Raw genomic sequence first — 24,768 nt, forward strand, 5'->3', positions numbered from 1 at the left:
GTTTGTGCCTTCCTCTCTCAGACAGAGGAGCCTGCCAGTCAGACAAGAATGTGAACTTATTCACCATGTTTCTGAAGTGTTCCAACACCACCTGGTATCTTTCCCTGTCAAAATATATTGTATGAAGCTAGTATTTTCAAAACACATGAAAGCGTTATTTCTGGCATGTGAACTGATGGAAGGGCATGAGAGGAATGACTATTTGAAATAGCTACATAAACTTCCTCCCTAATGTGACCTTCATTTATGTTCAAATATCAGTAACTTAAATCGAAGAAATTAAGATAAATAAAAAAATTAATGTTTCCTAAAAAGTTGAAAAAAATCAGTGATCCAAAAAGAACAACATTTCATGCATCAACCCCGCCGCTCCCAAGGTGCTCTTCTGAATTAATGCCAGACTTTCTACAGCAGAAACTGCCACCTTGGACTTTACACACAGGCTCTATTCTCTTTATAAATGCTATCATGAAGTGTCAATGAAAAGTTTAATAACAGGCATCTGAATAAGTAATTTGTAGTCTACTAAATAACCTAAATTACAAAGGTGCTCTTAAGACAGAAGATAACATGGTGAGGAGATAAGCAAATGAGTTACATCATTCTCAATAACCTGTAAACCACCTACAATTTAAAGAAAGATTTTTTTGAAACATATAAAGGTAGTGCATTATACAGATTGATTTTAAATAGAAATGAACCTTTGTCATTTATAAGGTGATTATACTTTCTTAAATTTATCAAATGCTTGTGTTGACATTACTTCTGAGATATATCTGTTTCCCCATACCACCAGTGGATCAGTGTCCTCTGCAATGCTTCTGTTTTCCTTTAGACAACAACACTACTTGGGGGAAACAGTTATGCTTATCTGAGGTAGAGGATTAAAGGGATGCTATAAGACTTTAAGCTTTTTCCTTTCTGCCTCAGATGGCCTTTCCTCAAGATGTACTTCCCAAGAAAGTTCAGTTACTGTGTTTTTACTGCCTGCTTCTAGTGTTTAAATTGAACTTCCTATTGCTACTTTCACAGCAAATATTATATATGAAAGGATAAATATGTAGCAACTTATTTAATGACTACTATGTGATGGCTTTGGTGAAGGCTTTGGGAACACTGTTCCTCTATTAAGTAATGTATCAATCAATTCCACATAAAACACCCTTCCCGGTGAGTATATCTCAGCCAGAAAATTGTAATCTGTATTTGAAAGCAGTCAGCTAAGACTCTCTCACATTCAGATACAAGAAGTCAGGCTTTCCAAGACAGACAAGATGACAGGAAATTTGTATCAAAATTTGGGCAAATATTAAACACTTTACCCTGTATTAGTGTTGCTCTAAATACAAACGGCATAATAGGACTGCTCCTTTAAGTACCATCTGCACACTGGAGCATATATCAAAAAGTTTCTACTATCCTGTTCCAAGTAGTAAAATCACAGCTTTCAAGCATGTTGAATATATTACACCAGGAACATCACATTTTCAGACTGTCTATAGCAAAGAGTCTAATAACACAACACAGCTTGAGCAGCATCGTTCCCAACACCCTTGGGGCTAGCCTTCAGGGTTGCTATGTACACATTATTCACTTTCACAGACATTCTTGTGACAGGTTGTAATTAAAGGGCAAGCTGGGAGGGAAGGAGGAGTAACATACTGTACCAGAATACCAAAAAAGACCACTGTGACAAATGTTACCAGGGTATAAATGTTAATATCATACTCTGAAAGACCGAGAAGAAAGAGATATACTTTAGAAGCTAGATGAGAAATATTAACCTGATTTTGTAGTACTCATCTATTGCCACAAGATTATTATTAGTTTTTCATTTGTAAGCACTGGTGAAAGCACACCATACTCAAAGTGATCAATCTAGAGCTTTTTAAACAACACTTTCCATATGCCACAAAGCAGACCCAGCACATAAGATTATTTTTAGTCAGCTACTTCTTATACTAAAGGGTTCCAGATAAATTAAATGGCATTTTAACACCAAGGGAAAGAAGGGCAGCTAAAGCCTCCCATATCAACAAAACAGTGACTAGTTAATGGTTACAGTATTAGCATAAACTAAATGGAAGTACAAAACACAAGTAGTAAAACTTTGTTCAAACACATACTATGTAAAGAAGAGCAAAAAAGAGGAAGCAGGAAAAAGAGTGAAAAGAGAGAAAGGAAAAGAGTAAAAAGAGAGAAAGAAAAAGAGCAAACAAAAGGGAGAAACGGGGGAAAAAAAAAAAAGACGGACTTGCTGCTCTAACAAGATCAAGGAAAAATTCTTCACACACAGACCTGGCCAAAAAGGAGCATTTTCCATTCCATTAGTACAAAAACACAGCAGTAACTTAAAGGACTTACATGCAAAGATTTGAAAATAAACCTATACAAACAGGTATTTAATAGCTGGTTTCAGAATAAATGTTACTGAGTATGAAAGTAAGAGTAAACACTCAAACTTCTCCAAGTAATAACTTATAAACACCTGCATTTTTTGTTTTCCACCTAGAAATGATATATTAAAAAACAAACCCAGCTGAGAGCAAGCACTTGAAAATGAAAACTCAGTTGCAGAGATTTAGCTGTTGTAGCACAGCTAATTTATACTAAAATATATCCAGTGCACCCAATACAGCTAAATGGATTGTAAAATTAAAATGCAAAAAGCAAACCTATTCTGGTTTTGATTCAACAGAAGATAAAAGCTGTTAGCGAACAGAAATATGTATTTTTAAAAAGATGTGTAACAGTTGGCTTGAATATGAAAAAGAAAGCATGAGTCTTTCTGAAAGATTCTACCCCCCTCCAAGTCTAAAGACTGTCCTAGATGTCAAAGAAAGTTCAGAGAAATACTTGGTAGTGAAAACCCTTTCTTTGTGATTTGCAATACTTTTTGCTAATGCTACCCAAACTGGAGTCTTTTTTCTTAACCACAGAGACAGCTGATGAGAAAGCCTCTGGCAGATCCATACAGAAACTACCAGCTCTTCGGTATTACTGAGGGCATGCCTACACTGTCACTTTTGTCCCATTTCTTCTTAAACTCGAGGACAAATTCCTTGGCCCTCCCAAAAAATGGACACATTCCCTCCTGTAGCAGTCAGTCAGTCCTCTTCAAAAGCCGATTCAGATACAGTTTAGAGAAGAGCAAAACAGCATCTGCCCCAGACAAGCAGTCTGGATACTCGAATTGCCAAATTTGTCAATACCACTCTAGCTGGCAATATCCTTACACAAATCTCCTGGACCTATAACATACATTTATTAGTTCCTTACTGTCACTATTTCAGATTCTCTGAACTGAAATAGCAGGAAACATAAAACACTGTCTCAGAACTGAAAAACAGCCTCAGAAAGTGATAATTCTGTGTTATAATGCATTAGCCCTGAGTGTACAAAGTGATACAGCCTAATCATGCAAGCTCATGAAAGGACAAGAGTGCTCTTTCAGAGGTGCAGCCCACAAAGGCAGTATAACCACAGCCAAGACTGACTGGAAGACTCCAAGGAAACTGTGGAGCCTATCAGCAGCACTCCAGGATTCAGATTCACCATCTCCCATCTTTCCTGTCCTTACAGATCTCCCAGATGGCTGAGAAGAGTTGAGATCCTGCTTGCCAGCACGTCCCAGAAGTCAGACATATTTTGATAGGTAAAGCTGATGACCCATCCCACAGTCCCTCATCTCAGATACACCCAAGCCTCTGTGTAGTAAGGCACACAGATGGGACAAACAATGTCTACATCAACAAACAACTAAAATTTCCATTAACCATAACGGCTTGTCTCAGTGAAGATTAAAGAACAAAACTTATTTGGAGTTTTAAAAACAGCCTGCTTTCCTTGGCACCTACTTCAGAAGAGGAAAAGGAACAATCAAATTCTGATCCTGAGCCTCTCCAACTTTCATTTTCCCCCTTTCCTCTTTCATACCTAGATGGAAAGGGGGAATATTTAGGTCATCTCTGCTATACTTGAGGCATTCAGTGCAAACTAACCAAAGCCACTGACAATGGCAGAATTACAACAGCGTAACATAACTCCTGGCTGGCAGCCCAAGTGTCTTTTTTGGGCTGTGTGAAGAGCAATGTACTAGCAACAGCAGCCGGGTTATCTTTCTGTCAATGAAGGAAAACTTGCATGCATGTTACAATAATAAAAAGCACTAAATAATTCAAAATTTACAGAATAAGAAAGACTTCACTGTGTCTTGAGTAGAGGTACAAGCAGCAGGTTTGTTGCTGATTAACTAGGCCTTTCAGCCTCTTAAAAATACAAACTTAATCTCTTCCTCTTTAAAAGCAACAAAGAGGCAACTGATGATTCCAGTAGGCTGAGTAATGCAGATGGGAGGGTGATGCCTTAAGAAAACAAACATGAAAAAAAGACAGTCTGGCAGTCATAAGGAGCCCCTCCATCCCTGCAAAGAGCAAATATCTTCAGTTTTCATTTCACTTGTTCAATCACTTATCCGTAGAGAATATTTACAGGAAAATGTAGAATCTAAAAGATGGATAGTGGAAATACCTCAAGAAGTTTATCGCCTAATTTCTATTTACTTTCAGTCTAGAAATTTCATTAGGCCCTTCTAACTAAGTGTACCCATCTTTAGAAGCATGAACACATCTGCCCTTTAGTATTCTATGCAACACCTAATCTTCAGATCACCCTATAAAGTTTTATAGGTATCCATTTGTGTTTTTAAGACAGGTTTATAACAAGAAACCAGCTTCAACACGCAGGGACTTGCTTCTCTGGCAAGGCCTTTTTAAAAGGCCTGAGGAAGATGACAACAAAAATCACAAGAATTCAGTGATAACTGGACATTTTTACTCATGTGTCTCAGCCTTCATATAAGAAGAAATGTATCTTTGATAGTGTACTGAGAGAGAAAAAATGTTACTTTCATATAGAAAAAGTATTTTTTTTTTCAGAATAGGAATATGTTATATAAAAACAATCTCAGAATTGACCCTCTCCCCCTTGCTCTGAAAAGAGACAGAAAGATCTCATGGAAAATCAGGACTGTTTGCCTTTGCTTTGGAGATAATTCATATATTTTATCTGTTTACTACTGTGATGCAGTAGGAATGACTACCTTGTTTCAGTAACTTGTAGAAGTTGTCTAGACAATGTATTTATAGCAGCATAACTTATCTAGATAAAAAATAATCAGTGTAACAATCAGAAGTTATAATTTAGAATTTATTTCCCTACTATTAAGACAGATGTTTTTAAAGCTTTGATTTACAGCTTATCTAACTGTTTTTCCAAGGCAAGAAATAAATGAGTTGCTAATTATTAGACAGACTAAAGTGTCCTGTGTACTTTATTCTGTTCTAGCATTTAACTGACAATAAAGCACGTATATATTAAATGACCACACCACACGAGTAGAAGCATGTCACTGTCAAAATTGAGTTGCTGGAGCATGATTTAATATCAGGTAAGGTATTTCTCCTCTTCTAATTCCAGTCAACATTGCATTAATCTAGACAAAAAGCTGGAAACAGAAACAGATAATGCCTTAGCACCTCAGAGTTAATTGAAGGAGAAGAGATGAAGTAGTGATGTCACCCTTCCAAAAAAAGACCCAAACCAATCCTGTTCCTACATATGCATAACTATAATCCGCCTTTGCACTTGCTGTATCTCAGACTTTGAAAGTGACAAAAATCAGGAGACGTGCTATTTGCCATGCACTAAAAAAAAAGCAGCTACAGTTGAGCACTCATTGCCTATTTAACTATTATATTCCCAACTGTAATGATCCTCTGCCCATACCAGAATTTACAAGGTACTTATCTATCAATGGATTTGGGAAAGGGGAATTTAATTCACTTAAAGAGATGGCGCCACTTAACACATTTAAAAGTTAAAAATCAAAATAGAATCTGGTTTATTAACTCCAGCATAATGCCTTTCACGTAGATGTTTCCTGCTCTTTTCAGAGTCAAACAAGTATTTGCTCTGTTAACAAATGCCCAGAATCTCCTAGGAGAAGAAAGGCTGGCACAAAGTGAGAACCAGCCTAACAGAAGGAATATTCTGCAAAGAAGTGCGAGCCAAGCACCACCACACGATGCCCAGTGCAAACTCCTCTTCACTATACCATTATGCTGCTAACAGCACATTCAGTAATGCTCTTGCACATCAGCCAATCTGTTCATTTAATTTTTAGGGTAAATTAAATGGCTGAACAAGCAGGATTATCCTGTTTTAATTCTGTTTTAAGGAAGTATTCAACTAGAGCCAGAGCTATACTGAAGTCTGCGGCACTGCTGGCTTCCTTTGCCTCCTGCTGGAACAGTGCTGTGGTGAAGTTTTCACTTTTCCCTCTTGCCTATCGAGTTCTAGACAGCATTTTCTTTCCAATTTAAATGTTTTATCATCTGGCACCAAATCAAATACAAAAGATAGAAAATAAGTATGAAAAGGGGGAAAAGGCATTTTCTACATGTCTGTTGAGTACACTTAACTTTGCTTCTTTTTAAAAAAATTTATTTAAATGATGCCATGTAGGCATGAATACAAAAAGCAATTGAAAGATTCAACCTTCTAATTACAAATAGCCCCATAAATAATCAGTGTTTTTTCACACTTACCCCCACCTCTCTCAGTCCTGCATAAATTTAAACCAAACATCATCTAAAGGTGCCCATCTCCATATTTTTAAAGGAGTAAGTATCAGTGAAGACTTCTGAAACATTCTCCTTTATGGTGGCGGGTACATTTTGTGGCTCATTCCTTTTCAGCTGGAAATACATAACTCTGTCTAGAAAAAATACATTTGAAGCTGAACACCTTGGAACATTTCTTTGGATGTAATTGTTTTTGTTTCCATGCATTCATTTTTGCATTTTTTCATATGATTCAATTACCTAGTAAAATTCAAAAAGTAATAGCTATTCTTCTTGTCAAGCCTCAAGCTACATAGCTTTGGATTGGTTAAATTCATGAATAGTGCCAGACAGTTTTATGCAGCCATGCAGGGTAAAACTGAAATTTGTCTTAAAAATTAATCCACAAAAGAAAGGCATTCTAAATTTTATCACCACAGTCAAATTGAGGCTGGTTTTATATGTACTCTAAGGGTGCGATAGAGGTGGTGAGTCCCTATCAGTATTTAGGCTCCAATATTTAATTAATCTGTGGTCAAACTGGTCAATCCAGTATTTTGTTGCTATTTAAAACTCTACACTCTTTAGTTAGACTTTCAAGAACTCTAAAAGCAAAGCAAGAGGCAAAGCAACATTTCTCTTTTATGAAAAGCTATAATATTGACAATTCCAGGTAAACCAGGTAAACAATGTCTCAGTTGCAGAAAGTCTGGGTTTGCGGATAAGGCAGCACCCTCCTATACGACTGAAGTACTTGCACTTACTAAGCACGCTGCAAGTTTTCTATAGCTGCACTGCAAAGGAAACATTCAATTTTCATTTAACAAAAGATTTAAAAGGCAAAACAAATCTAAGTTTGCATAAGAAGTGTCACTACCCTGCAGGAGAAAACTGTATCTTAGCTATGGTGTAACCCACAAGCACTGTAAAGACTCTGTCCTTTCTTTTTGTCAGACAGGATTGTTTCTTCATGCTGTTTTAGACAGAATACTTATAGCGTTCCTCTGTTTCAGATAAAACATTTCTGACAGGTCCTGGAAAACAAGTCCCAGTAAATGACTTGGTAGTATGTGGGATATCTCCCATAAAGACACTCATTAGTGAATACCAAAGCACTTTCTTTTTCCTGTTCCATTTCTTCAGGATGTTAGTGAACAGTTAGGCTCTTACTGAGATAAATTAGGATGTTCAGTGATTTAAAATGTAATTGTTGAAAGAAGCTGCATAACCCACCATCAAACGTGTAAAACATTTAAATCATCTCCACTTCGCTCTTAGCATTTTATGCATTTTGCATTTGTTCGAGGAGGGGATTTATTCATTCAGCAGTTAGTGAGCAATTGTGATTATGCAAGTTAATTGCTTTCATGTTGAAATATTTATCGTGGACTTACCCAGATCTCATGCACGAACCTAGGTCTCACTCACTAAAACTATGTGAGATATGCTGTACAGTCTCTTTTATGCCATCACTGTTACTATTTAAGAGACTTGATACATATCACAAGTTAATTTTCTAAATGATGAAACACAGGTTAATGAGAGGGATTGCTCACACTACTTACAACTCCCTGTATGTATTAAAAACTCCAACATTTGTTGTGCTGATGCTTCTGCTGTCCACCACATGAAGACCTTTTAGTGGTCCACAACCCTCCTTGTCATATCAGGGCTACAGTTCATGCCCTCTGAATAAATAGACTTAAATTGTGGTGAACTCAAGGTACACCATACCTAAGAATTTTTTTTTTTTTAATTTAAAAAAAGACACAAAGGGTAACTCTTCTTCACCTGAGAGGAAAAATGGTGAAAGAAATGCTTCTACTTGTTATCCTGCTGGTTCACAACACTACCCAATATTTAGTTATAAAAGGAACAGCCAAGTCTGAATATTGTCCCTGTCTAGTTAAAGGCACTGACAATAAAAGTATAATACGAAAGTTACCATTCTCCACAGGAACCATTCTCCACTGAGCACAACTGCATGAGCTAAATGATTCTAAAAAAACTAATCAATACACTGTTTTTTATTAGCAGGAATATGAATTATATCTTATTTCCTTTGGACTTCATAACATACCTGTCCCCACCCTACTTACCTTGTGTGCTTCCTAACACCACGGAAAGTACACCCAAGTGAGTTTTGAAAACTAGATCTTACTGATGCACATTAGAAGTGCTGATGTCACTTCTATAACATGCCAAAATAAAGATTTTAAAGCCTAAAAAGGTCATGTTACATAATTTCATTTCAAAACATCAACTTTCTCAGCTGTTGATCACTTGTAGAAAAATGTTTTTGTCTAGAAGCAGAAATGAACAAAAAAATCCCCCCAAATCCTGTCATCATACCCAGTTACTAATCTGAATTATCCAGACTCTAGCATTTATTTACTACTCTCTGTATTAATGACACTGATGTATTTCTAAGTATCAACATATATTTTATAGCAATATACTTACAGCAGCTGTGTTCTTCACTACATTTCCTACAATCACCACAACTCTTCCTTTAAAGCTCTGGAGAGTGGCAGTTGCTGGGCACTGGACGAGATCCCCTTCTGCAGTAAATGCTGATGCAAATGGGACATTGATGCTGCCAGAAATGTGCCCACGGTTAAAGCTTAGGAAGATCAGTTAAGGACATCTGAAAGGCAGAAAGATCCGTGGTACATGCACAGCTGTGGGATGAACTTGCTCTTCATCCTGGCTGTCGTGATACAACACCATCAGTCTTTTGTACTAGTGTACTCATTTACTATTTACTCATATGGAGAAAACAACTTCTGACAGTACACAGAAAAAAAGGACAGAATGAAGAGTTGTTTGTTTCATAAAGGACATAGCACAGCACTACAGAAACTGATCTGTGAAATTAAACACTTGGTGCTAAGGACTAAATATCCACAGTATACATATTTTTGTGGATATTACTTCAGATCAGCTCTAGTTTGATAACAGGAGCCAAATACCAATAGGTAGCTGGAGCACCTCTTCCAGAGGAGTTTTATGCAAAAGGAATGAAGTACTTACAATAAGAACCAAAACTAAATAGGGATTATTGGAAAATTTCCTTAAACCTCCTGCCAACCCCCGCAAGCCCCCTACAATTTTGATCCAAACTGAAATTCTAGTGAACGTGCACTCAGATTCCCAGACACGCATCGTGTATATTATCTGCAGTCTGAATAACAGCAGGTGTGTATTGGGTATTGAAAAGCAAACAACATACAAATGCTAGCAACTTTCAGATATAGTTAGTTGTGCTTCACTTTCAAAGGATGATCGTTCAATGAGATTTTATGAACAAATATTGAATGTGAAACTCTCTTCAATAAAAATTAAGTTGGACCACTACTATTTAGCTTTTTATGAATTTGGAAATGCACCATGACCTTGACAAACCTCTGAATTACTTCCACAGACTGTACACACATGCCCAGAACACTCCCCTTCCCCAGCAAAAAACAAGCACACCTTTGAAGAGATGGGAAACAGTAAAGTTCTGCAAAAATATACACACTGTCAAATATCCAGATTAGTCACTCTTTATTACTGTACTTGCAGAGAGCTAGTTCAATTTATAATTAAATCTCAGAATCCTTTTTAATAAAGGAGCTGCCTTAAATGGAGGTAAGATTTAATTGACTTAGATTAATATTAGCATTACTTTCTTGTGATTTATGTAACAGTTTCAGCTTTATGGTCATCACTGTTAGTGTGGGAAAAACATTGCTATATAAAAAAATTTGAAAGAACAAAAGATGATCACGTACCATTCATTAATGTTGTCAGTTTGTTTCTATTTTGAAGGGGAAAATTATAACATCCCTCCTCACTAATCTGTGTCAACCGCCTTTCCTCAACCCCATTTATAACCACATCACTATCATTGCTACTAACCAGGATAGAAGTTCTGAAACAATTATTGTTTAGACAGAAAATGACTTTGGACAGATTTAGTTGCTCACTCTTATGCCACCGAGTATGCTTCACTGCTCAGAGAAACTTGACCTGATCTTTTATAAAAGAAATACATTTGATATCAACATTAGTACCAAACTAGATAGGATCCAAATTGTATTTGCTGTCATTCACTTTCTCCCTAGTCTTAAGTGACCATCTTAAGCATTCCAGTACTAAGACAATTAACAAAAAGGCCAAGATTTTGTGTGACAGTCTGAGAGACCATAAGCATGCAGCTATAACTTTCATAACAGGAATGGAAGGCTGCCAGTATTTCTGCTAATATCCTTAATGAAATGAGCCTTAGATGAATTGCTGGCCAACAGAGACACTGCTTTCAGTATATTTATTACCTTTTCATTAGAAAGTCTACTGTTACAAAGCTGTCTGTTGAGAAAAAGGGCTAGTAGCTCTTGACCTCGCAACATGAGCTTCATTAGAAAACAATGCCCTAGCTTTTAAGTGCATCCTAGTATGAAATATGAAGCATGTCTGATACTTGTCAAAAGTCCTCTCAATGCTTTTTTCAAATCACACTGAAAACAAAGTGAGAGTGAAGTTTAGCATGGCAGGCATAGACGATGAGGAAGACTAACAACAAAATGTAAGAAACAATCATATTTTTGAAACACCTCATAGTGGTCTGTCACATTTTAAAACACATGCCACTAACATACAGACTGCCTGATCCTATTGTACAGTTTGTTGAGATTTTCTCACAAAGACTGTTTCTTCACTGCAAGAATGAACAGGGCACTGAACACAGTATTCCTGTGGTTTCCCATGTATATTCATAACTGATGACAGTTTAATAGCCTTCTAAGATACCTTATGTTTTCTTCTACAACTGACATATAAATCAACTCACTTAAGGGGTAATTTTACTACCTACCAGGCTACCTTTTTAATAATGACGTTCCCTACCTCCTAATGCCAGATGGGTATTATGATTTAAGTCCACTCATTATGTAAAGGACAGGACATTTTAGTCTACCATAAACTCCAACCAGATCGAAACAACAGCACCAGTGATTACAGTGCACTGTTCAAGCTATGGAGATTTTCTCTCTTCAGTATTCTTTTGAATGCCTCCTCATTCAAAAAATATAAATGGAAAGTCTGATTAATATTTTGTAATATGAAAAACAGCCTCATAAAACCACTTACTTCATAGCAGACAGACGATTTTAAAATAAATGAAATTTTGAATCCACTCTGCTGGAGTAGAAAGAATTAGTATGACAGTAGAGTAGAACCTATTATCGAGCTATTAGGAAAGCTATAGAAACATTCAGGCAAACACCTTGCCTTTGATCCTGATTATAGTATAAATAAATCCATTACTGTACATAGATAATACCCTTTCAGTGCAATGACTGTAGTCTAGGCATTGTATATTACTTGGTCTCCTGCATTCTCCTTGATTTCTAGGAAGTAGCTTAAATAATTAATAACAGAATGATGCATGTAGAAATAGAAACATTATTTAAGTTGGTAGTATCAAAGCTTTGTATGCAGTAACAATAACCTTTTATGGTTTTTAATTCCAGGGACTTCTCTTTTTAACTGGAGTCAAAAAAGTGTTATCTCTTGATAAAGAAATGTCTCAGAAAATAGCCTGCATTTTTACTGTTTTCTGAATAAAGAGGACCACATTTTCAACAATCCAGATCCAGGAGTAAAGATGTTGCTGGAGCCTAGAACATAAAGAGTCAAACTACTCAGACACATGAATTTATACTTAATTGGAATCCTTAACTGACGCATGAAATTAATACATGCAAGCAGAAGAAAAATTACATTTTGTGTTCTTTTGACCATTTTGTTTTGTCTCCACAGCAGATCACATTACAGGTTCAAGTCTGGCATACAATAAAACGGTAATTCCTTAAAAATAACAATTTTAATTTAGAATAGTCCAATTATACTATTCTGTTTCCCCTGTAAATAATAAATCTATCTCTACATAGTAAAAAATAATATTTTTCTACTTCACCATACTTTGCCATAAATATTGCTAAATATTTAATAGAGAAAAATGTTAACGGCAGTGTTTTTCTCTATATACACAATTACCTTTAAAGTGGTATTTTAAGAAACTAGATGAAAAAAATCAGGTTGAAACATTATTTATTTAAATTTTTACTACATATTTTAGCCAAATATTGGCATTGATCCACCATTCACTTCACTGTCTAGAATTTACACTTTTCTAATATGCATGCATTATATTGGTAGCATTTGTTAGACACTGGAAGATCTTTTCTAATGGCAAAGATGTTGGAAGCCTGTTGAATCTCTATCATTGGTGATCTTTAAGAACAAGACAGACATACATAAAAGGAATGATCATCCTTTCTCAAAGGTGGACTAAAACTCACAATTCTTTTGTTATTTTTCTATTTAGTATTGTTTGCCCATGAAGAATTATGGCTTGTGACACAGCAAGTTAAGAGTACATTTACCGCAAAAAAGAACTGTCTACATCACCTTTGCTATTATGAAAGGAGAAATACTTAAAAAATGATACAAACCAGTAACAAGTATATTCCCAAATACTCGATAGAATGTTAAGAGTTACCTCTAATAAAATCTTGTCATTATTCCCACTTTTAGATGGATGTGGACAAAGATGTGCAAGAAAGACTCCCCCTTCCAGAACCCAAACAAACCCAGCCCTGTAACTGCACTACTTCAGAAAAACAATTAAAAAAAGACTCCACATGCAAAGAACTACATATCTGAAAAAAAAACCAAACGAGTAAGGTGTAGACAGAGTAGCAACCCTGATAATATAGCTTCAAGATACCTTTAGTACTTTTCTGAATATAAGCTAACTAGAGGACGTAAGTTAGGGAAGCCATATGGCTGCATTACCTGACCGTGGCAAGAAGGCACTCAATAGGAATTGATTTTCCACTGAGGGATTGGCAAAGCACAGGAGCCATCAACTCTTCTCTATCTCCCTTCCACTTAATTGGAAAGCCTCACATCCTTCCAAAATATTGGTCCTATTAAATGGGGAAGGTCTGCTGACAACACTTGTCATAAAAAAAAAAGTAGCATTAAAGCATTTGTGCTACTGGTACAAAGTGGTTTCACTGGACCCACAGTTTAAAATGGGAAGGCAAAAATACATTTCTCCTCTTCTCTGCAAGCCAGAGACATGACAAAAATGTCTGCCTTTGGTCCTTCCACTGTACCTCTACCACACCTATTTCCATTGTTTACCATTCTAACATCTCAGTGCCTACAGACAATGAAGTAGTAATTGACACAGGCATGATTTGGCAAGGCTGGCACTCAGATTTGAAGGATACTCTTCGCTGTTACGAATGTCCACCACCAGCAGCTTTGGCTTGCTAGACTTTGTTTTCTTTACAGGTGTTTTGGAATGACTAGGTCCTGTCAACTCACACAAATCAATCAGATCTTCTGCTGAAATTCGTGGTGACACCTCTGCCTTCAGGTCATCCAACTTGATGGAATCCCTAGACTTTAAAAGAAGAAAATTAATATTAGAGGTGATAAAACTAGAGTCATGGTGTTCTCTGAAACTTCTACTTACTTGACAACCTCAAAGTGTAACAATGCAGTTAGACAGAAACAGATCTCTTCCTTAGAACTCTGAACTAGTCTGAGTTAAACTACCTATACAGAAGAGCTCCAGAGCACTGCCAAATGCCTATCTGCTAATTATAGTCCTATTTCCTGTTGAAATTGTTAAAAAAATAAAATTGTTTGACAATCTGTGCAAACTATTTGTTTGTGATCTGTTAATGAATTATTCACTGTGGCCAAGGGGGTCACAAAACCCACAGAACGTTTCTCAGCATCAGAAATTAAGTAAATTGGCTAGAAAGCACTCTCTGAAAGGAGTTGCTGAAAGGCCTTATGCTTGGAGCAGGAAAGAACAGTAGCAATTGGAGACTTGGCACAGAAACTGCAGGGAAGCCTCTAAGATACAAAGCTATCTAAACACTACGTATTACCCCAGCCCAAAGAAAAGGCACAAATCAGGACACCAGAAACGTGAGAAATAGTCCTGTATTATAACCCAGAAAATTTTTTCCATAATTTTAGGGGATGGGGCAATTGTGGGACAGGACAGGTAATGATACAACACACAACACCACATACCTGGTAGTACTCAAGCAACTAGTTTGATAATACTTAAATCGTTTTTCATGAGAGCCTTCACTGTGAATTATCTCAGAAATATTCCTAAGTGCTAGCATTTCTGCACTTGACTTAGAAGCTCATGCATGTCTAAATTAAGCAAAAAAAATAAATCAACCCTCCTTATTTTTTGCAAATAGAGTGCAGAAATTCCGTATTTTCATTAATTACCAACACATACAAATCTCTGAACTGCAGCACAAAAAAATAAAATATGGCCACCATAAGACAGTTGTGAAATGTTTGAAGCCATGTCTCCACCTTCCTTCAGAGGCCGTTTTACACTGCTGAAACTTTCAAGTGCCATTACAACTACACTTTCACCCAAAAGAACTAGCTTGATTCTCAAAATAAATGAAGAAGGAAACCTCCAGCTTGTTCAAGAGGGTCAAACTTGGATCCTTTATAAGCAATAGGCAAAAAGATGTGCAGCATGCCCTAGGCTTTTGTTCTTGGGAACATTGGGTTTGCAAAACTTATCTGAAGACCTAAAAGTTAGAGGACTGCTACAGTCACTTTTCCTGTTATTACATATGCAAAGATGAGACTTTTTTCTTTAATCTCTTAGCTACGCTGGTGGAACTTGCAGGACTATATTTGCACTAAAATGTTCTCATATCACTTCAATCAAATGTTGAAAGTGCTTATTTTTTAAACCTTTCATAAGCTATGTAATTAAATATACATTATCATGCACCATGGTGTTAAGGAGTTAAACTACACTTATGTATAGTCTTCTGCAGCAAAAGCTTTTTTTTTTTTTTTTCTGTTGGTGCCATTGCTTCAATCTGAAGAATCACGGGTAAATTGTAAAGTAGCTTGTTTTCACTCTGATTTAATCCAGTAGATACAGAGTTAACAGGTTGGTTACATATGCAAAAAACCTCTATGGAACATATGGAACTCAACTTACTCTTAAGAGTTACGTACATGAAAGATACACTTATGGAGCTTAGTCATCTTACAAGAGAACTGGCTTGTCTTGTGCAACCATCGTGCTCCTGTTGACAGGAGGTCAAATAGAGGCAAAAGTTGTTTATAACTAAGTCCACAGCTATTTCTGGTGAGTTATTCTGGCTTGTCAGGAGACAGGAACAAACAGAGTGACTAGGATTCATTACAGGGAGCATATTCTGAAAGATCTTCAGACTGTTTTGATGTCTTATTCTTAAGGAAGAAGACCTATATTAATGAAATTGCCAACCACTTCATCATGAAGATTTGCTTGTGCACTATGCAGTTGTTCATAACATGAGCACAAGCATACAGAGATGGACTACAGAAAGTGGAAAAATAAAGAACAAATAGAACATTATCGCATATTATCTTTGAGAATGGGTCTATACAGTGCAGTCAAAATATAGGTCTTTCTAAGAGTATCACAGTAGTGAATTTTCCGCTTCAAAAAAAAAATTTATCTTTGTTATCTTGTTTTAGATTGCAGTGATCACCCTGATTCAAGACACTATGTGCTTATAGCCCATTAAAAAAAATTCAAGAGAACATGAGTAACACACTGAAGGAAACAGAGGCATTATTCATTAGTATTAGCCCAACTGACTGTTAGCTCTAGCTTTTGTTTTGGTTTCTAAACATACCAGTTTCTTAATTAATCTGATGACTACTCCAAGTTGAAAGAACAGAGAGGCATACACTTATTCTCCTGAGTTATGTCCCAGAAAAAAAAAGACTTCTTAGACAGTCCTTCTGCAGTTCAAAATACCTTTGCTGTAAAACAGATTATCAAAAAGCACTCAAAATTACAAACAAATCAGGGAATATATTTGTCCACCAAACTGCCTCTTCCATTGTATATGACAGTACTAAAACCAAAAGAACTTACAAATTGCTAGTCTCAGCACATAATTTCATCCCAAATTCAGAATAATAGAGGTCAAGATGCTTTATATTCAGAAAAATGCTTGATTTTCTGAGTAACACATTATTGTTTCAACAGAATAGCCAATACTCAAGGGAGACCTATTTCCTTACAAATAACAGTGTGACAGAGGACACAGCCAACTCCCAGTTGCTGTCTAAAGCCACCTCCCAGTTGAGTAGCTGGATTTCCCCAAGAGGAGTCCAAGGAAATGAATTTCATCAAAGGGGAGGAGGCGGGGGAACAATAAAGTCAAACTCTTCTCAAACTTCAGGCTTGCCAAAAGAATTCAGCAGTCCACGTCTAGGGGATTCACAGCAGACACAAGTTTGCAATACCAAACAAAGGCAGTAACGTAGAAAGAGCAGTTATTACATAAATACACATTTGGCTGAAACAGCCTGATGTTAATTTGCCTAATGACTAAAACTGGCAGACATCTCTATACCCTCCTCAGGCGACAGCTTCTGCCTCAGGAGAACATTTGTGGAGCAACACTGAGGAGGGAAGGGAAGAAAGGCTCCTGCAAAAAAAGTTCAATCCTTGAAACAGGGTCAGACAATTACAGGTAACAATAAACACAGGTAGCAAAGTCAGGCATTATAAATGTGGACTATGCCAGTGAAGCTCGCCGAGATGACCTGAATTAAGTCTTCTGGAGAAACATTTACATTACGACGGACTCTAATTATACAATCACTTCCTACTTTTGTTTATACAATTTTTGTCTAATTCAGCAGATGGGATGAATGCCTCAGGGAAGAATAAAAGTTTAAGAAGAAAGCATGATGTCTACAGCAGAAAACAAGACAGTCAAAATTCACCTGTACTGATATAAAAACATTTTCTCCTTATCTAAAAGTATAAAGCCACAAGAAGTGCTCCACAGGTAGACACCATCTCTCCTATGAATTGGTTTTAATAACCAGGATAAACATTTTTTTTCTTTTAATTGGGTTGAAAATAAGGAGAAACACATTCACCTGTGAATTTTACAGCTATCTTTGCTTTGACCTAGTATGTCCAGATTTGCCTAAATAGTATATTTAGTGATACATTACCTCTATACAGCTTTGAACAACACTGCAGCCTAAAGCTCCTTGACAGACTTGCAGGAAATAAAATTGCTGAATCAATTCTTGTTTTATCTGTTTTAACTGTTTTATCAGACTAATTTATTTCCTACAAAGTGAAATATGTGCACACACAAGTAAGATCATCTTTCCTAATTACACTTAAAAATTCGACTTTATCTGCTGTATCTGGTAACAACTACATCTCATGTCAGACATTTTCTCACAGGAATTTCCTAATGAACTGTCAGTCAGCACAAGCTAAACACAGCTAACACCAAGCTGCTAATCCTTCTACCAAGTCCTCCTCCTCATACCACCATCCTGCTATGGATACCTGTAGTTTGGCACTGGACTTGAGTTCAGACTGCTGTTGAGACTGTCATGGCGCCTCAGCACCCAAAACTTGCAGATTCTTCTGAACTTTTAATGCCTTTCCTACTCTTCTCCACAACAGTGTTCCAGCTCTTGTCTACCACCTCAGTGACTACTTGCTTAGCCTCAGTCTGGCCAACCAAGAGGAGATGCACTAGATGCAGACTGACATTTTAGACAAGAGGCTTAACATTTCTCCTGACTGCTGGCTTCAATTCCCTGTTTAGGCTTTATTATGTCATTGCAGGCATTGTTTTCTGGAAGAACCAGAAGGAATAGTAAGTGAAGGAAGGGAGAGGGCCCACTTTAAACCAAATTGTTTGAGTAAGGTTAGATGCTCTCAGAAAAAGTTTATGGCACTGATAGTCTCTTAGTAATTATTTACAAATATCCAACAAATTGTGAACAGGCAGTAGTATCCACTGAGATTTTGATTCCAGGTAAGTTAGTTGCACGTAATCACATCTCAGGACAGCTGCTTACAGTATCTTGTTGAATTTATCATCTGCAATTTTTTTTTTGTTTTAAACAATGAAGGGACCATAAGGACTATCCCACAAACCGAGATTCCCATGCAAGTAATACTTATTACTCTATTGGGGGTACAAACAGGACAAAAAAAAAAAATATAGCCAGGATAACCACTGGGAAAAGCTTAAGTCCAAATAGCATATCACATATATAAGATGCTTGTTTCTTCCCTTCAATTATTCTTCTGCTGTGATCTATTGACACTTTGACAAGGCAGATATGGTACATAATTTCTAAAAAAACCCTCCCTTACTCTTTCTTAAAAAAGGCAAAAACTTCACTTTAAGCACAATGCCACAATACAACAGTTAAAAGTCCGGTTACACACCTGTGTAGCACTCCAACAGTTTAGTCAATATATTCATGGTTTTAGAGATAGTGTAAGAAATTGTATACCGAATACAGCAGTTGTTTCACCTGTAAAGAGACAAGACTTATTCTAGCATATCCTAACTTCAAGCACGAATCTTGCTTTAGACGAGTCAGCTATAAGAAGTTGTTCATCAGGGAAGACTGCTTAATCAGCAGGTTGGTAAAAGAGTAGGAAAAAGAGTACTTAAGCTCAAATCTGAGGTCTACTTGCCTCCCAGAAGTTTCTCTGACAACACCCTAAATTCTTTACTTTTAAAGTACTTATTCTTCTCACCCCATTAATTTTCAAATAGGCCTGGGAATTGCTAAGCCATATGCATTTACTGCTCTTAATAAGAAGAAATAGGCATTAAGAATTTAATTTTTTTTTAATATTAGGAATTAAAGCTGCTTAAGCATTCTCAAATTAGAAGTCAAGCTTCAGAAAGATTAAAGCACTCCAGAACATGAAGCTAGCACAATCACAGCTCCTATCTATTTTTCCATTAGCCTGTAATCTCTTACAGGCATTTCATCCTGGCTATTAAATGAACCTGAACTTAACAGTCCCATCTGATAAACACAGGAGCTATAAAGCAACTTTTTATCCATGGAAAGGATAGCTTTATCTGAGTAGAAGCGGGGTTTCCACTCTTTTGTCTTTGAAGTTGGCAAAACTTATTGCAGCAAATTTAATACAGAGGGAACTTCAGACTGAAAGTCAATATAATTAAAATCTGGCGTTCAAGTAAAATAGTCCATGCAAAGTATCAAAGCCCTTCATAAAGAAACATGCTTCATGGAAGGTGTCATTCCATATTTTTAGAACATAACATTTTGTCTTGAAATCAGTGTATGCATGCATATCTAGGAAAAAGATGACAAAAACATTTTAAAACCAGCTTGGATAATGGTTTTAAAATATTTCTGAAGAACTGATCAAACGGAGAAAGAGGCAAAAGCCAATTCACACAGCAACCACAAATATATGCAACTCTGAATCAAGGGCCACACCAGTTTGTAGCAAAGACATTGCTGTTTGTGCTTGTTTTTACTTTAAATAACTATAATGGAGAAAAGATAATGTATTTTTTACAGTGAGTTCCACCTAAATATAATACTTAATGTCATGGTGCCATCATATAAGCTTTGGGATAATTATATTTGTACAGAGTAGCACTATTTTATACCAATTAAAATATAGCAGTCAGATGAAAACAACTGGTAGAAAAGGAGAAGAATAAACAAGAAGAACAGGACACTTCAGGACAGATTTGTAGGCAAAGACACTGCTATCGTGTTTTTATCAAAAAAGCAGTTTCTATGACAGACAGAGTCAGTTTTCAGGAAGTATCTGAAAACAAGACCAAATGAGAACACTGGATTTTAGCTGCATCATCTAAAATGGTTTTGTGACTGAAACCAATCATTACCAGTGTGTTTGCACTTAGTATTTTCTATGCAAATATTTTTGTTTATATCCTTCATAATTAAGTAGATGAAGGCAGTACTTGATCCCCTAGGAGCATTGTCCTTTACACATGTATTTTCGGTAAGGCTTTTTTGTTTGTTTGTTTTTAAACAAACAGAACGACCCCCATTGCTCCTGTGAATTCTGATGGCCTGATAAGCAAAAAGTATGTAACTCCTGTACCAACTGTGAAAGAATGATGCTTAAATCCACTGAAAAAAAGAGGCCTATACAGACAGGGAAGTATTCTAATGATCGTAAATAAATAAAAAGGAATATATGTCTTGACACACTCCCTAATCCCCCTTCCCTCTCCTCCCCCACCATTTTTTATGACCATTAAAGGGTCATAGAAAAAGGCTTCAATTTTTTTTATGTTCAATCAGGACTACTTATAAAGGAGAAGCAGCCAAACTTCCGGGTTTTAGGAACTGTTTTCTAAAATTTTCAAAGACTTGAGAGCCACTGCTCTCTACACAACCTACCAAACTCTTTCTTACGTTTCAGATTCAGTCCTCCCTTGCTATCATATTGTACTTCTTATATTTCCAAGTCAAGACATTGGTGCCTACCTTCTCTCTGCTCCCTATCTCCCTCTACTTATTTATTAAGTTTACTCAATTTCATTTGCAAGTACATTTTGCAAGCTGCACTCTTCCACTCTACCACCCTGACCCCACCACAGAGCTTCCTGCTCCAGAACACACACCTTAACGAGTAGGGAAACACCAACTTTTAGCTAATTGTCTTCATAAACATCCTCCAAACGTCTTTGTACACCATTGTAGGCAGTCTACAAAAACATACGTGAGCTCTGCTTGCTGAAGAAGCCTATTATTAAGGAAACCTCTCTCTTTCTCCCTGGAATAACATAATTGAGTGAATAAGGTGAGTCAGCAGCGCAGTTATTCCCTGCATGCAGCCAAGCAGACATGCTGCAAAGTCTCATTAGTTATTGCATCTGATATGACAAAACAGGCAAACAATTCTCATGACTGCAGGGAACCACTTTAAAATACAAAACTGAGCTGCAATCCAGTTGTGCCTGAAAAAAAAACCCACAAGACATGGCTTTAAAGTGAATTAAATCTTGAAAAAAAAGAAGTAGCAAGAACGATCTTGCAAGCCTTCCCCGCTTTCCATCAGTGCATGTTTTTTCCTCTTGATAGATGCTCTCTCCTTGACAAGAAACTGTATTACTTTGCTTTGAGAAAAAAATATTACAGAATCTTAGAAATATGAGCTGTCAGAGATTTCCTTGCGTTCTTGAAAAACAAAATCAACAGCAATTCAATATCACCTCTCAATGCAAATTGCAACTAGAAGAGAAATTTTCTTTCCCTCACAATGTGATCACCTATATCACTTGGTGTCAGAGACCTTGGATTTAGACAATCCATCTTTTCTCAAGATTCAACTGTAGTTGATATTTATCTATGATTGCTGTTCTCTAAACTGGCATTAACAATTGCAGCACAGCTCTGGGACATTTTCAGTTATTTACCACTGTGAAGCCTGCCAAAGAGCAAAACATACTGTTAGGGCTCTACCTTAACTGGTGACTATTAAGAGGAGTGCTGAATTTGAGTAATTGTCAAGAAGTTTGAAAGTACAGTTTAGCCAGACAGTTACCCTGTAAGCTGTACATGCTTTTCAGATCAATTTCCTTGGACTTCTGTACCACTTAGATCATTTTAGAAACTCGGGCTCAAGCTTTGGTGAGATAAACATAAGTCATCATTTTAGCATCAACAGAAACATTTATGTCCACCAACCTAAAATGTGTTCATTCACATTTGCAGGATGGCCTCCATGACTAACTTTTGCTGCAGGTTCAACTTTGTAGTCGGTATGCACTTTCTTCTAGTTATGCTGTCACATATATTTGAAAATCAGATCTTCCACCAGTAACAATGGCAGATGGGAATATATACATAGCTGTAAAAATTTTACTAGTAGATTAAGATGATGTTGACATAATCACACAGGCCACCAGCCAATTTGTATATACTAGGCTATCACCTGAAAGAATGCAGCAACACCACCAGGCAAGACAGTTGCATTCAGGAAAGTCTTCATCCTCTCACTGCACTTCCTAATGAAGTTAGATCATAATTATATCGTGTCCTGACTCAACTGAGAAAAAGCACAGCACTCAGCCTGGCCCAAGGTGCATTAAGAGAGAGATGTGATGGAATCCTGGATTCAAGGTTAGCCTAAGGCAGGCTCCTATAGAGACCTATACAGAGAAAAAGAACAGGGGGGTAGGACAGAGGACTGGGGAGTAGGGAGAACAAACACCTTAGACCTTTGATAGAAATAAGTATCTTGGACAGAATACACCCCCTTCCCATGTTATGAAAATTAATTTTTAATACACTTTCTTAATAGTACTGTTACACAGCACTGTGCTCTACAACATAACTTTCACAGCAGCAATATATGGCATATGCAGGAGTTAGTGCATGTTGTAATTAGAGTTGCTGTGAGTGGCAGGAGGCAGCCTTGTCTCTGTACCTGAGCATATTTGTGTGTGAGATAAACTACTAAGACCCTTGAGTTCACTTCTCCTCCAAAACCAACTTCAAAAATTTCTCCGTTGCCTTCTAATGCTACAAGCACACACATAAAAAAATGTAATACCAAGGGGACCATTTCTCTCTGCAGTATCTAGCTGTGCTTACCAAAAACTGAATAAAGCATTAATATTTTTAGATCCGTGCTGGTCCTAAAGCATATTTTGAGAACACTCAGTGGGTTATTCTGAGTGTTACTTCTAAAGTAAGTTCACATAACACACTGCACTGCTTTTTCGTTTTCCTTTTTTCAGATGTAGACTACTATTTTTTTGAGAAAATATGGATTATTTAACAAAGTATGAAATAAAACTGTCATCCAGGAAACCGCACCAAGTATTTATATTGGTTCCCAAAAAGACTTCTTTCCACTATAGTCCTCCCTGTCTCTCAAAGAGGGCTGGAGTCACTACTAAAACTTGTGAAAACAAAGTAACAACACCGTCTTCAGCCAGGCAGACAGCTTGCAACTAGGACTGCTAGAGCCTGAAATTGTACCCTCCTTAGGAGCTTGCAAGCTTATCTTATTATATATTTCTCAGGGGAGAATTCTAAAGCATCACTCACAATATGTTAACTTTACATCATATTGTCAGCAACCCAATAAATAATTACCAGTGAAATTATTAAAACACTGAGGTGTGTAACTATTTCCTAACATTCTCCATGCACTGGATGTGCATAAAAAAAATAAAGGACGTGTTTGAAAAATAGCTTACTGATACCACTCTTCAGTGAGACCAAGCAAATTCCTCCTTGTTAAAACTTAGTTATAATATAAGGCTTTACTCCAGCTGTACTTGTGGAAAGAAACATTTGCACAACACCAAGTTTCCAAGAATGGAACTGTGCCAGCTCACATATCACAGAGATCACCCAGCAAAAATCAGTAATGACAATGGGCATCAATCAATGTAGATGGAAAAAGCACAGGTAAAAACCATAGTGTCACTTTGCAGAGCTCAGATTCGTATTGCCAGCTACAGATGAGTATTGAGTATGGCTGAGCAGATGTAACATTGGCCAGAAAGAGTGGAAATCCTGGTTTTCCTCCATTTTTCATTTCAACATTCCAACAATTTACTCTGGCAAGGACTAACCTCAGATTACGTTACTAGTTCTACCCTCTGCATTTCAGACATCATTGGCTCATAGAGTACACTCCACAGGGGCTAAGATTGGGCATAGAAGGGAAAAACAGAGTTGGCTCAAACCAAATTTTTTAACAGCTGTAGCAAACTGGAATGCATTGTTCTGTTGTGTTTACTACTATGGGCCCAATCCTTTCTTTATCTTGTAAACAGCTCATTTGTCAATAACTTCTACACCTTAAAGGATGGTGACAATAGCTGCCATATTCCGTATTCTGACGTACAGTGGCTACAGCTTACATTTTTTAAAAATAAATTTCTTTCCCCCAGTAATATGACAAAACTGAAAAAAAACCAGAAAAATTAAACTCCTAAGACAAATTGATCAAAGGCTATCAAACCCAGAATCTGATTTTAAAACAATTTCCAAATAAAAAAAAAATAACATAAAAAGAACATTCTCATAAGATGTAGAGAGAGAGAGAACTGGCTAGATTGTTTTTTTTAAATTAATTTTACAGGTATAATTTCCCCTTTCCCCCCAGCACATTTTCTAATCAGTCATGGAATCCCAATTGTGGAAAGTCAGAAAGGTCAAATTCACTTAGCTTTCAACTTCAAAGTGGGTATAATTGCAAAGGCTTGTGAGGAAG

The 24,768-nt window shown here is 36.8% G+C and overlaps 1 protein-coding gene across 8 annotated transcripts in view; it reads right to left on the reverse strand.

Annotated features, from left to right (window-relative positions):
* TBCK (TBC1 domain containing kinase) overlaps nt 1-24,768 on the reverse strand; it is a 112,296-nt gene that overhangs the window by 3,657 nt on the left and 83,871 nt on the right. For 6 of the 8 annotated variants that reach the window (XM_074823222.1, XM_074823219.1, XM_074823220.1 and 3 more), the window contains 2 exons: nt 13,910-14,085; nt 9,087-9,246 (listed from right to left, as the gene is read on the reverse strand). The exons of 1 other annotated variant lie outside the window; for it this stretch is intronic. In XM_074823222.1, coding sequence (XP_074679323.1) covers nt 9,087-9,246; nt 13,910-14,085 — 336 coding nt within the window. Of the gene's footprint in view, nt 1-5,376; nt 5,507-9,086; nt 9,247-13,909; nt 14,086-24,768 lie in introns of those variants that run through there. One more of the 8 variants, XM_074823226.1, reaches the window with a different exon arrangement.

This window comes from Strix aluco, chromosome 4 (genome assembly GCF_031877795.1).
Source record: "Strix aluco isolate bStrAlu1 chromosome 4, bStrAlu1.hap1, whole genome shotgun sequence".
In the NCBI taxonomy this organism is placed as follows: domain Eukaryota; kingdom Metazoa; phylum Chordata; class Aves; order Strigiformes; family Strigidae; genus Strix; species Strix aluco.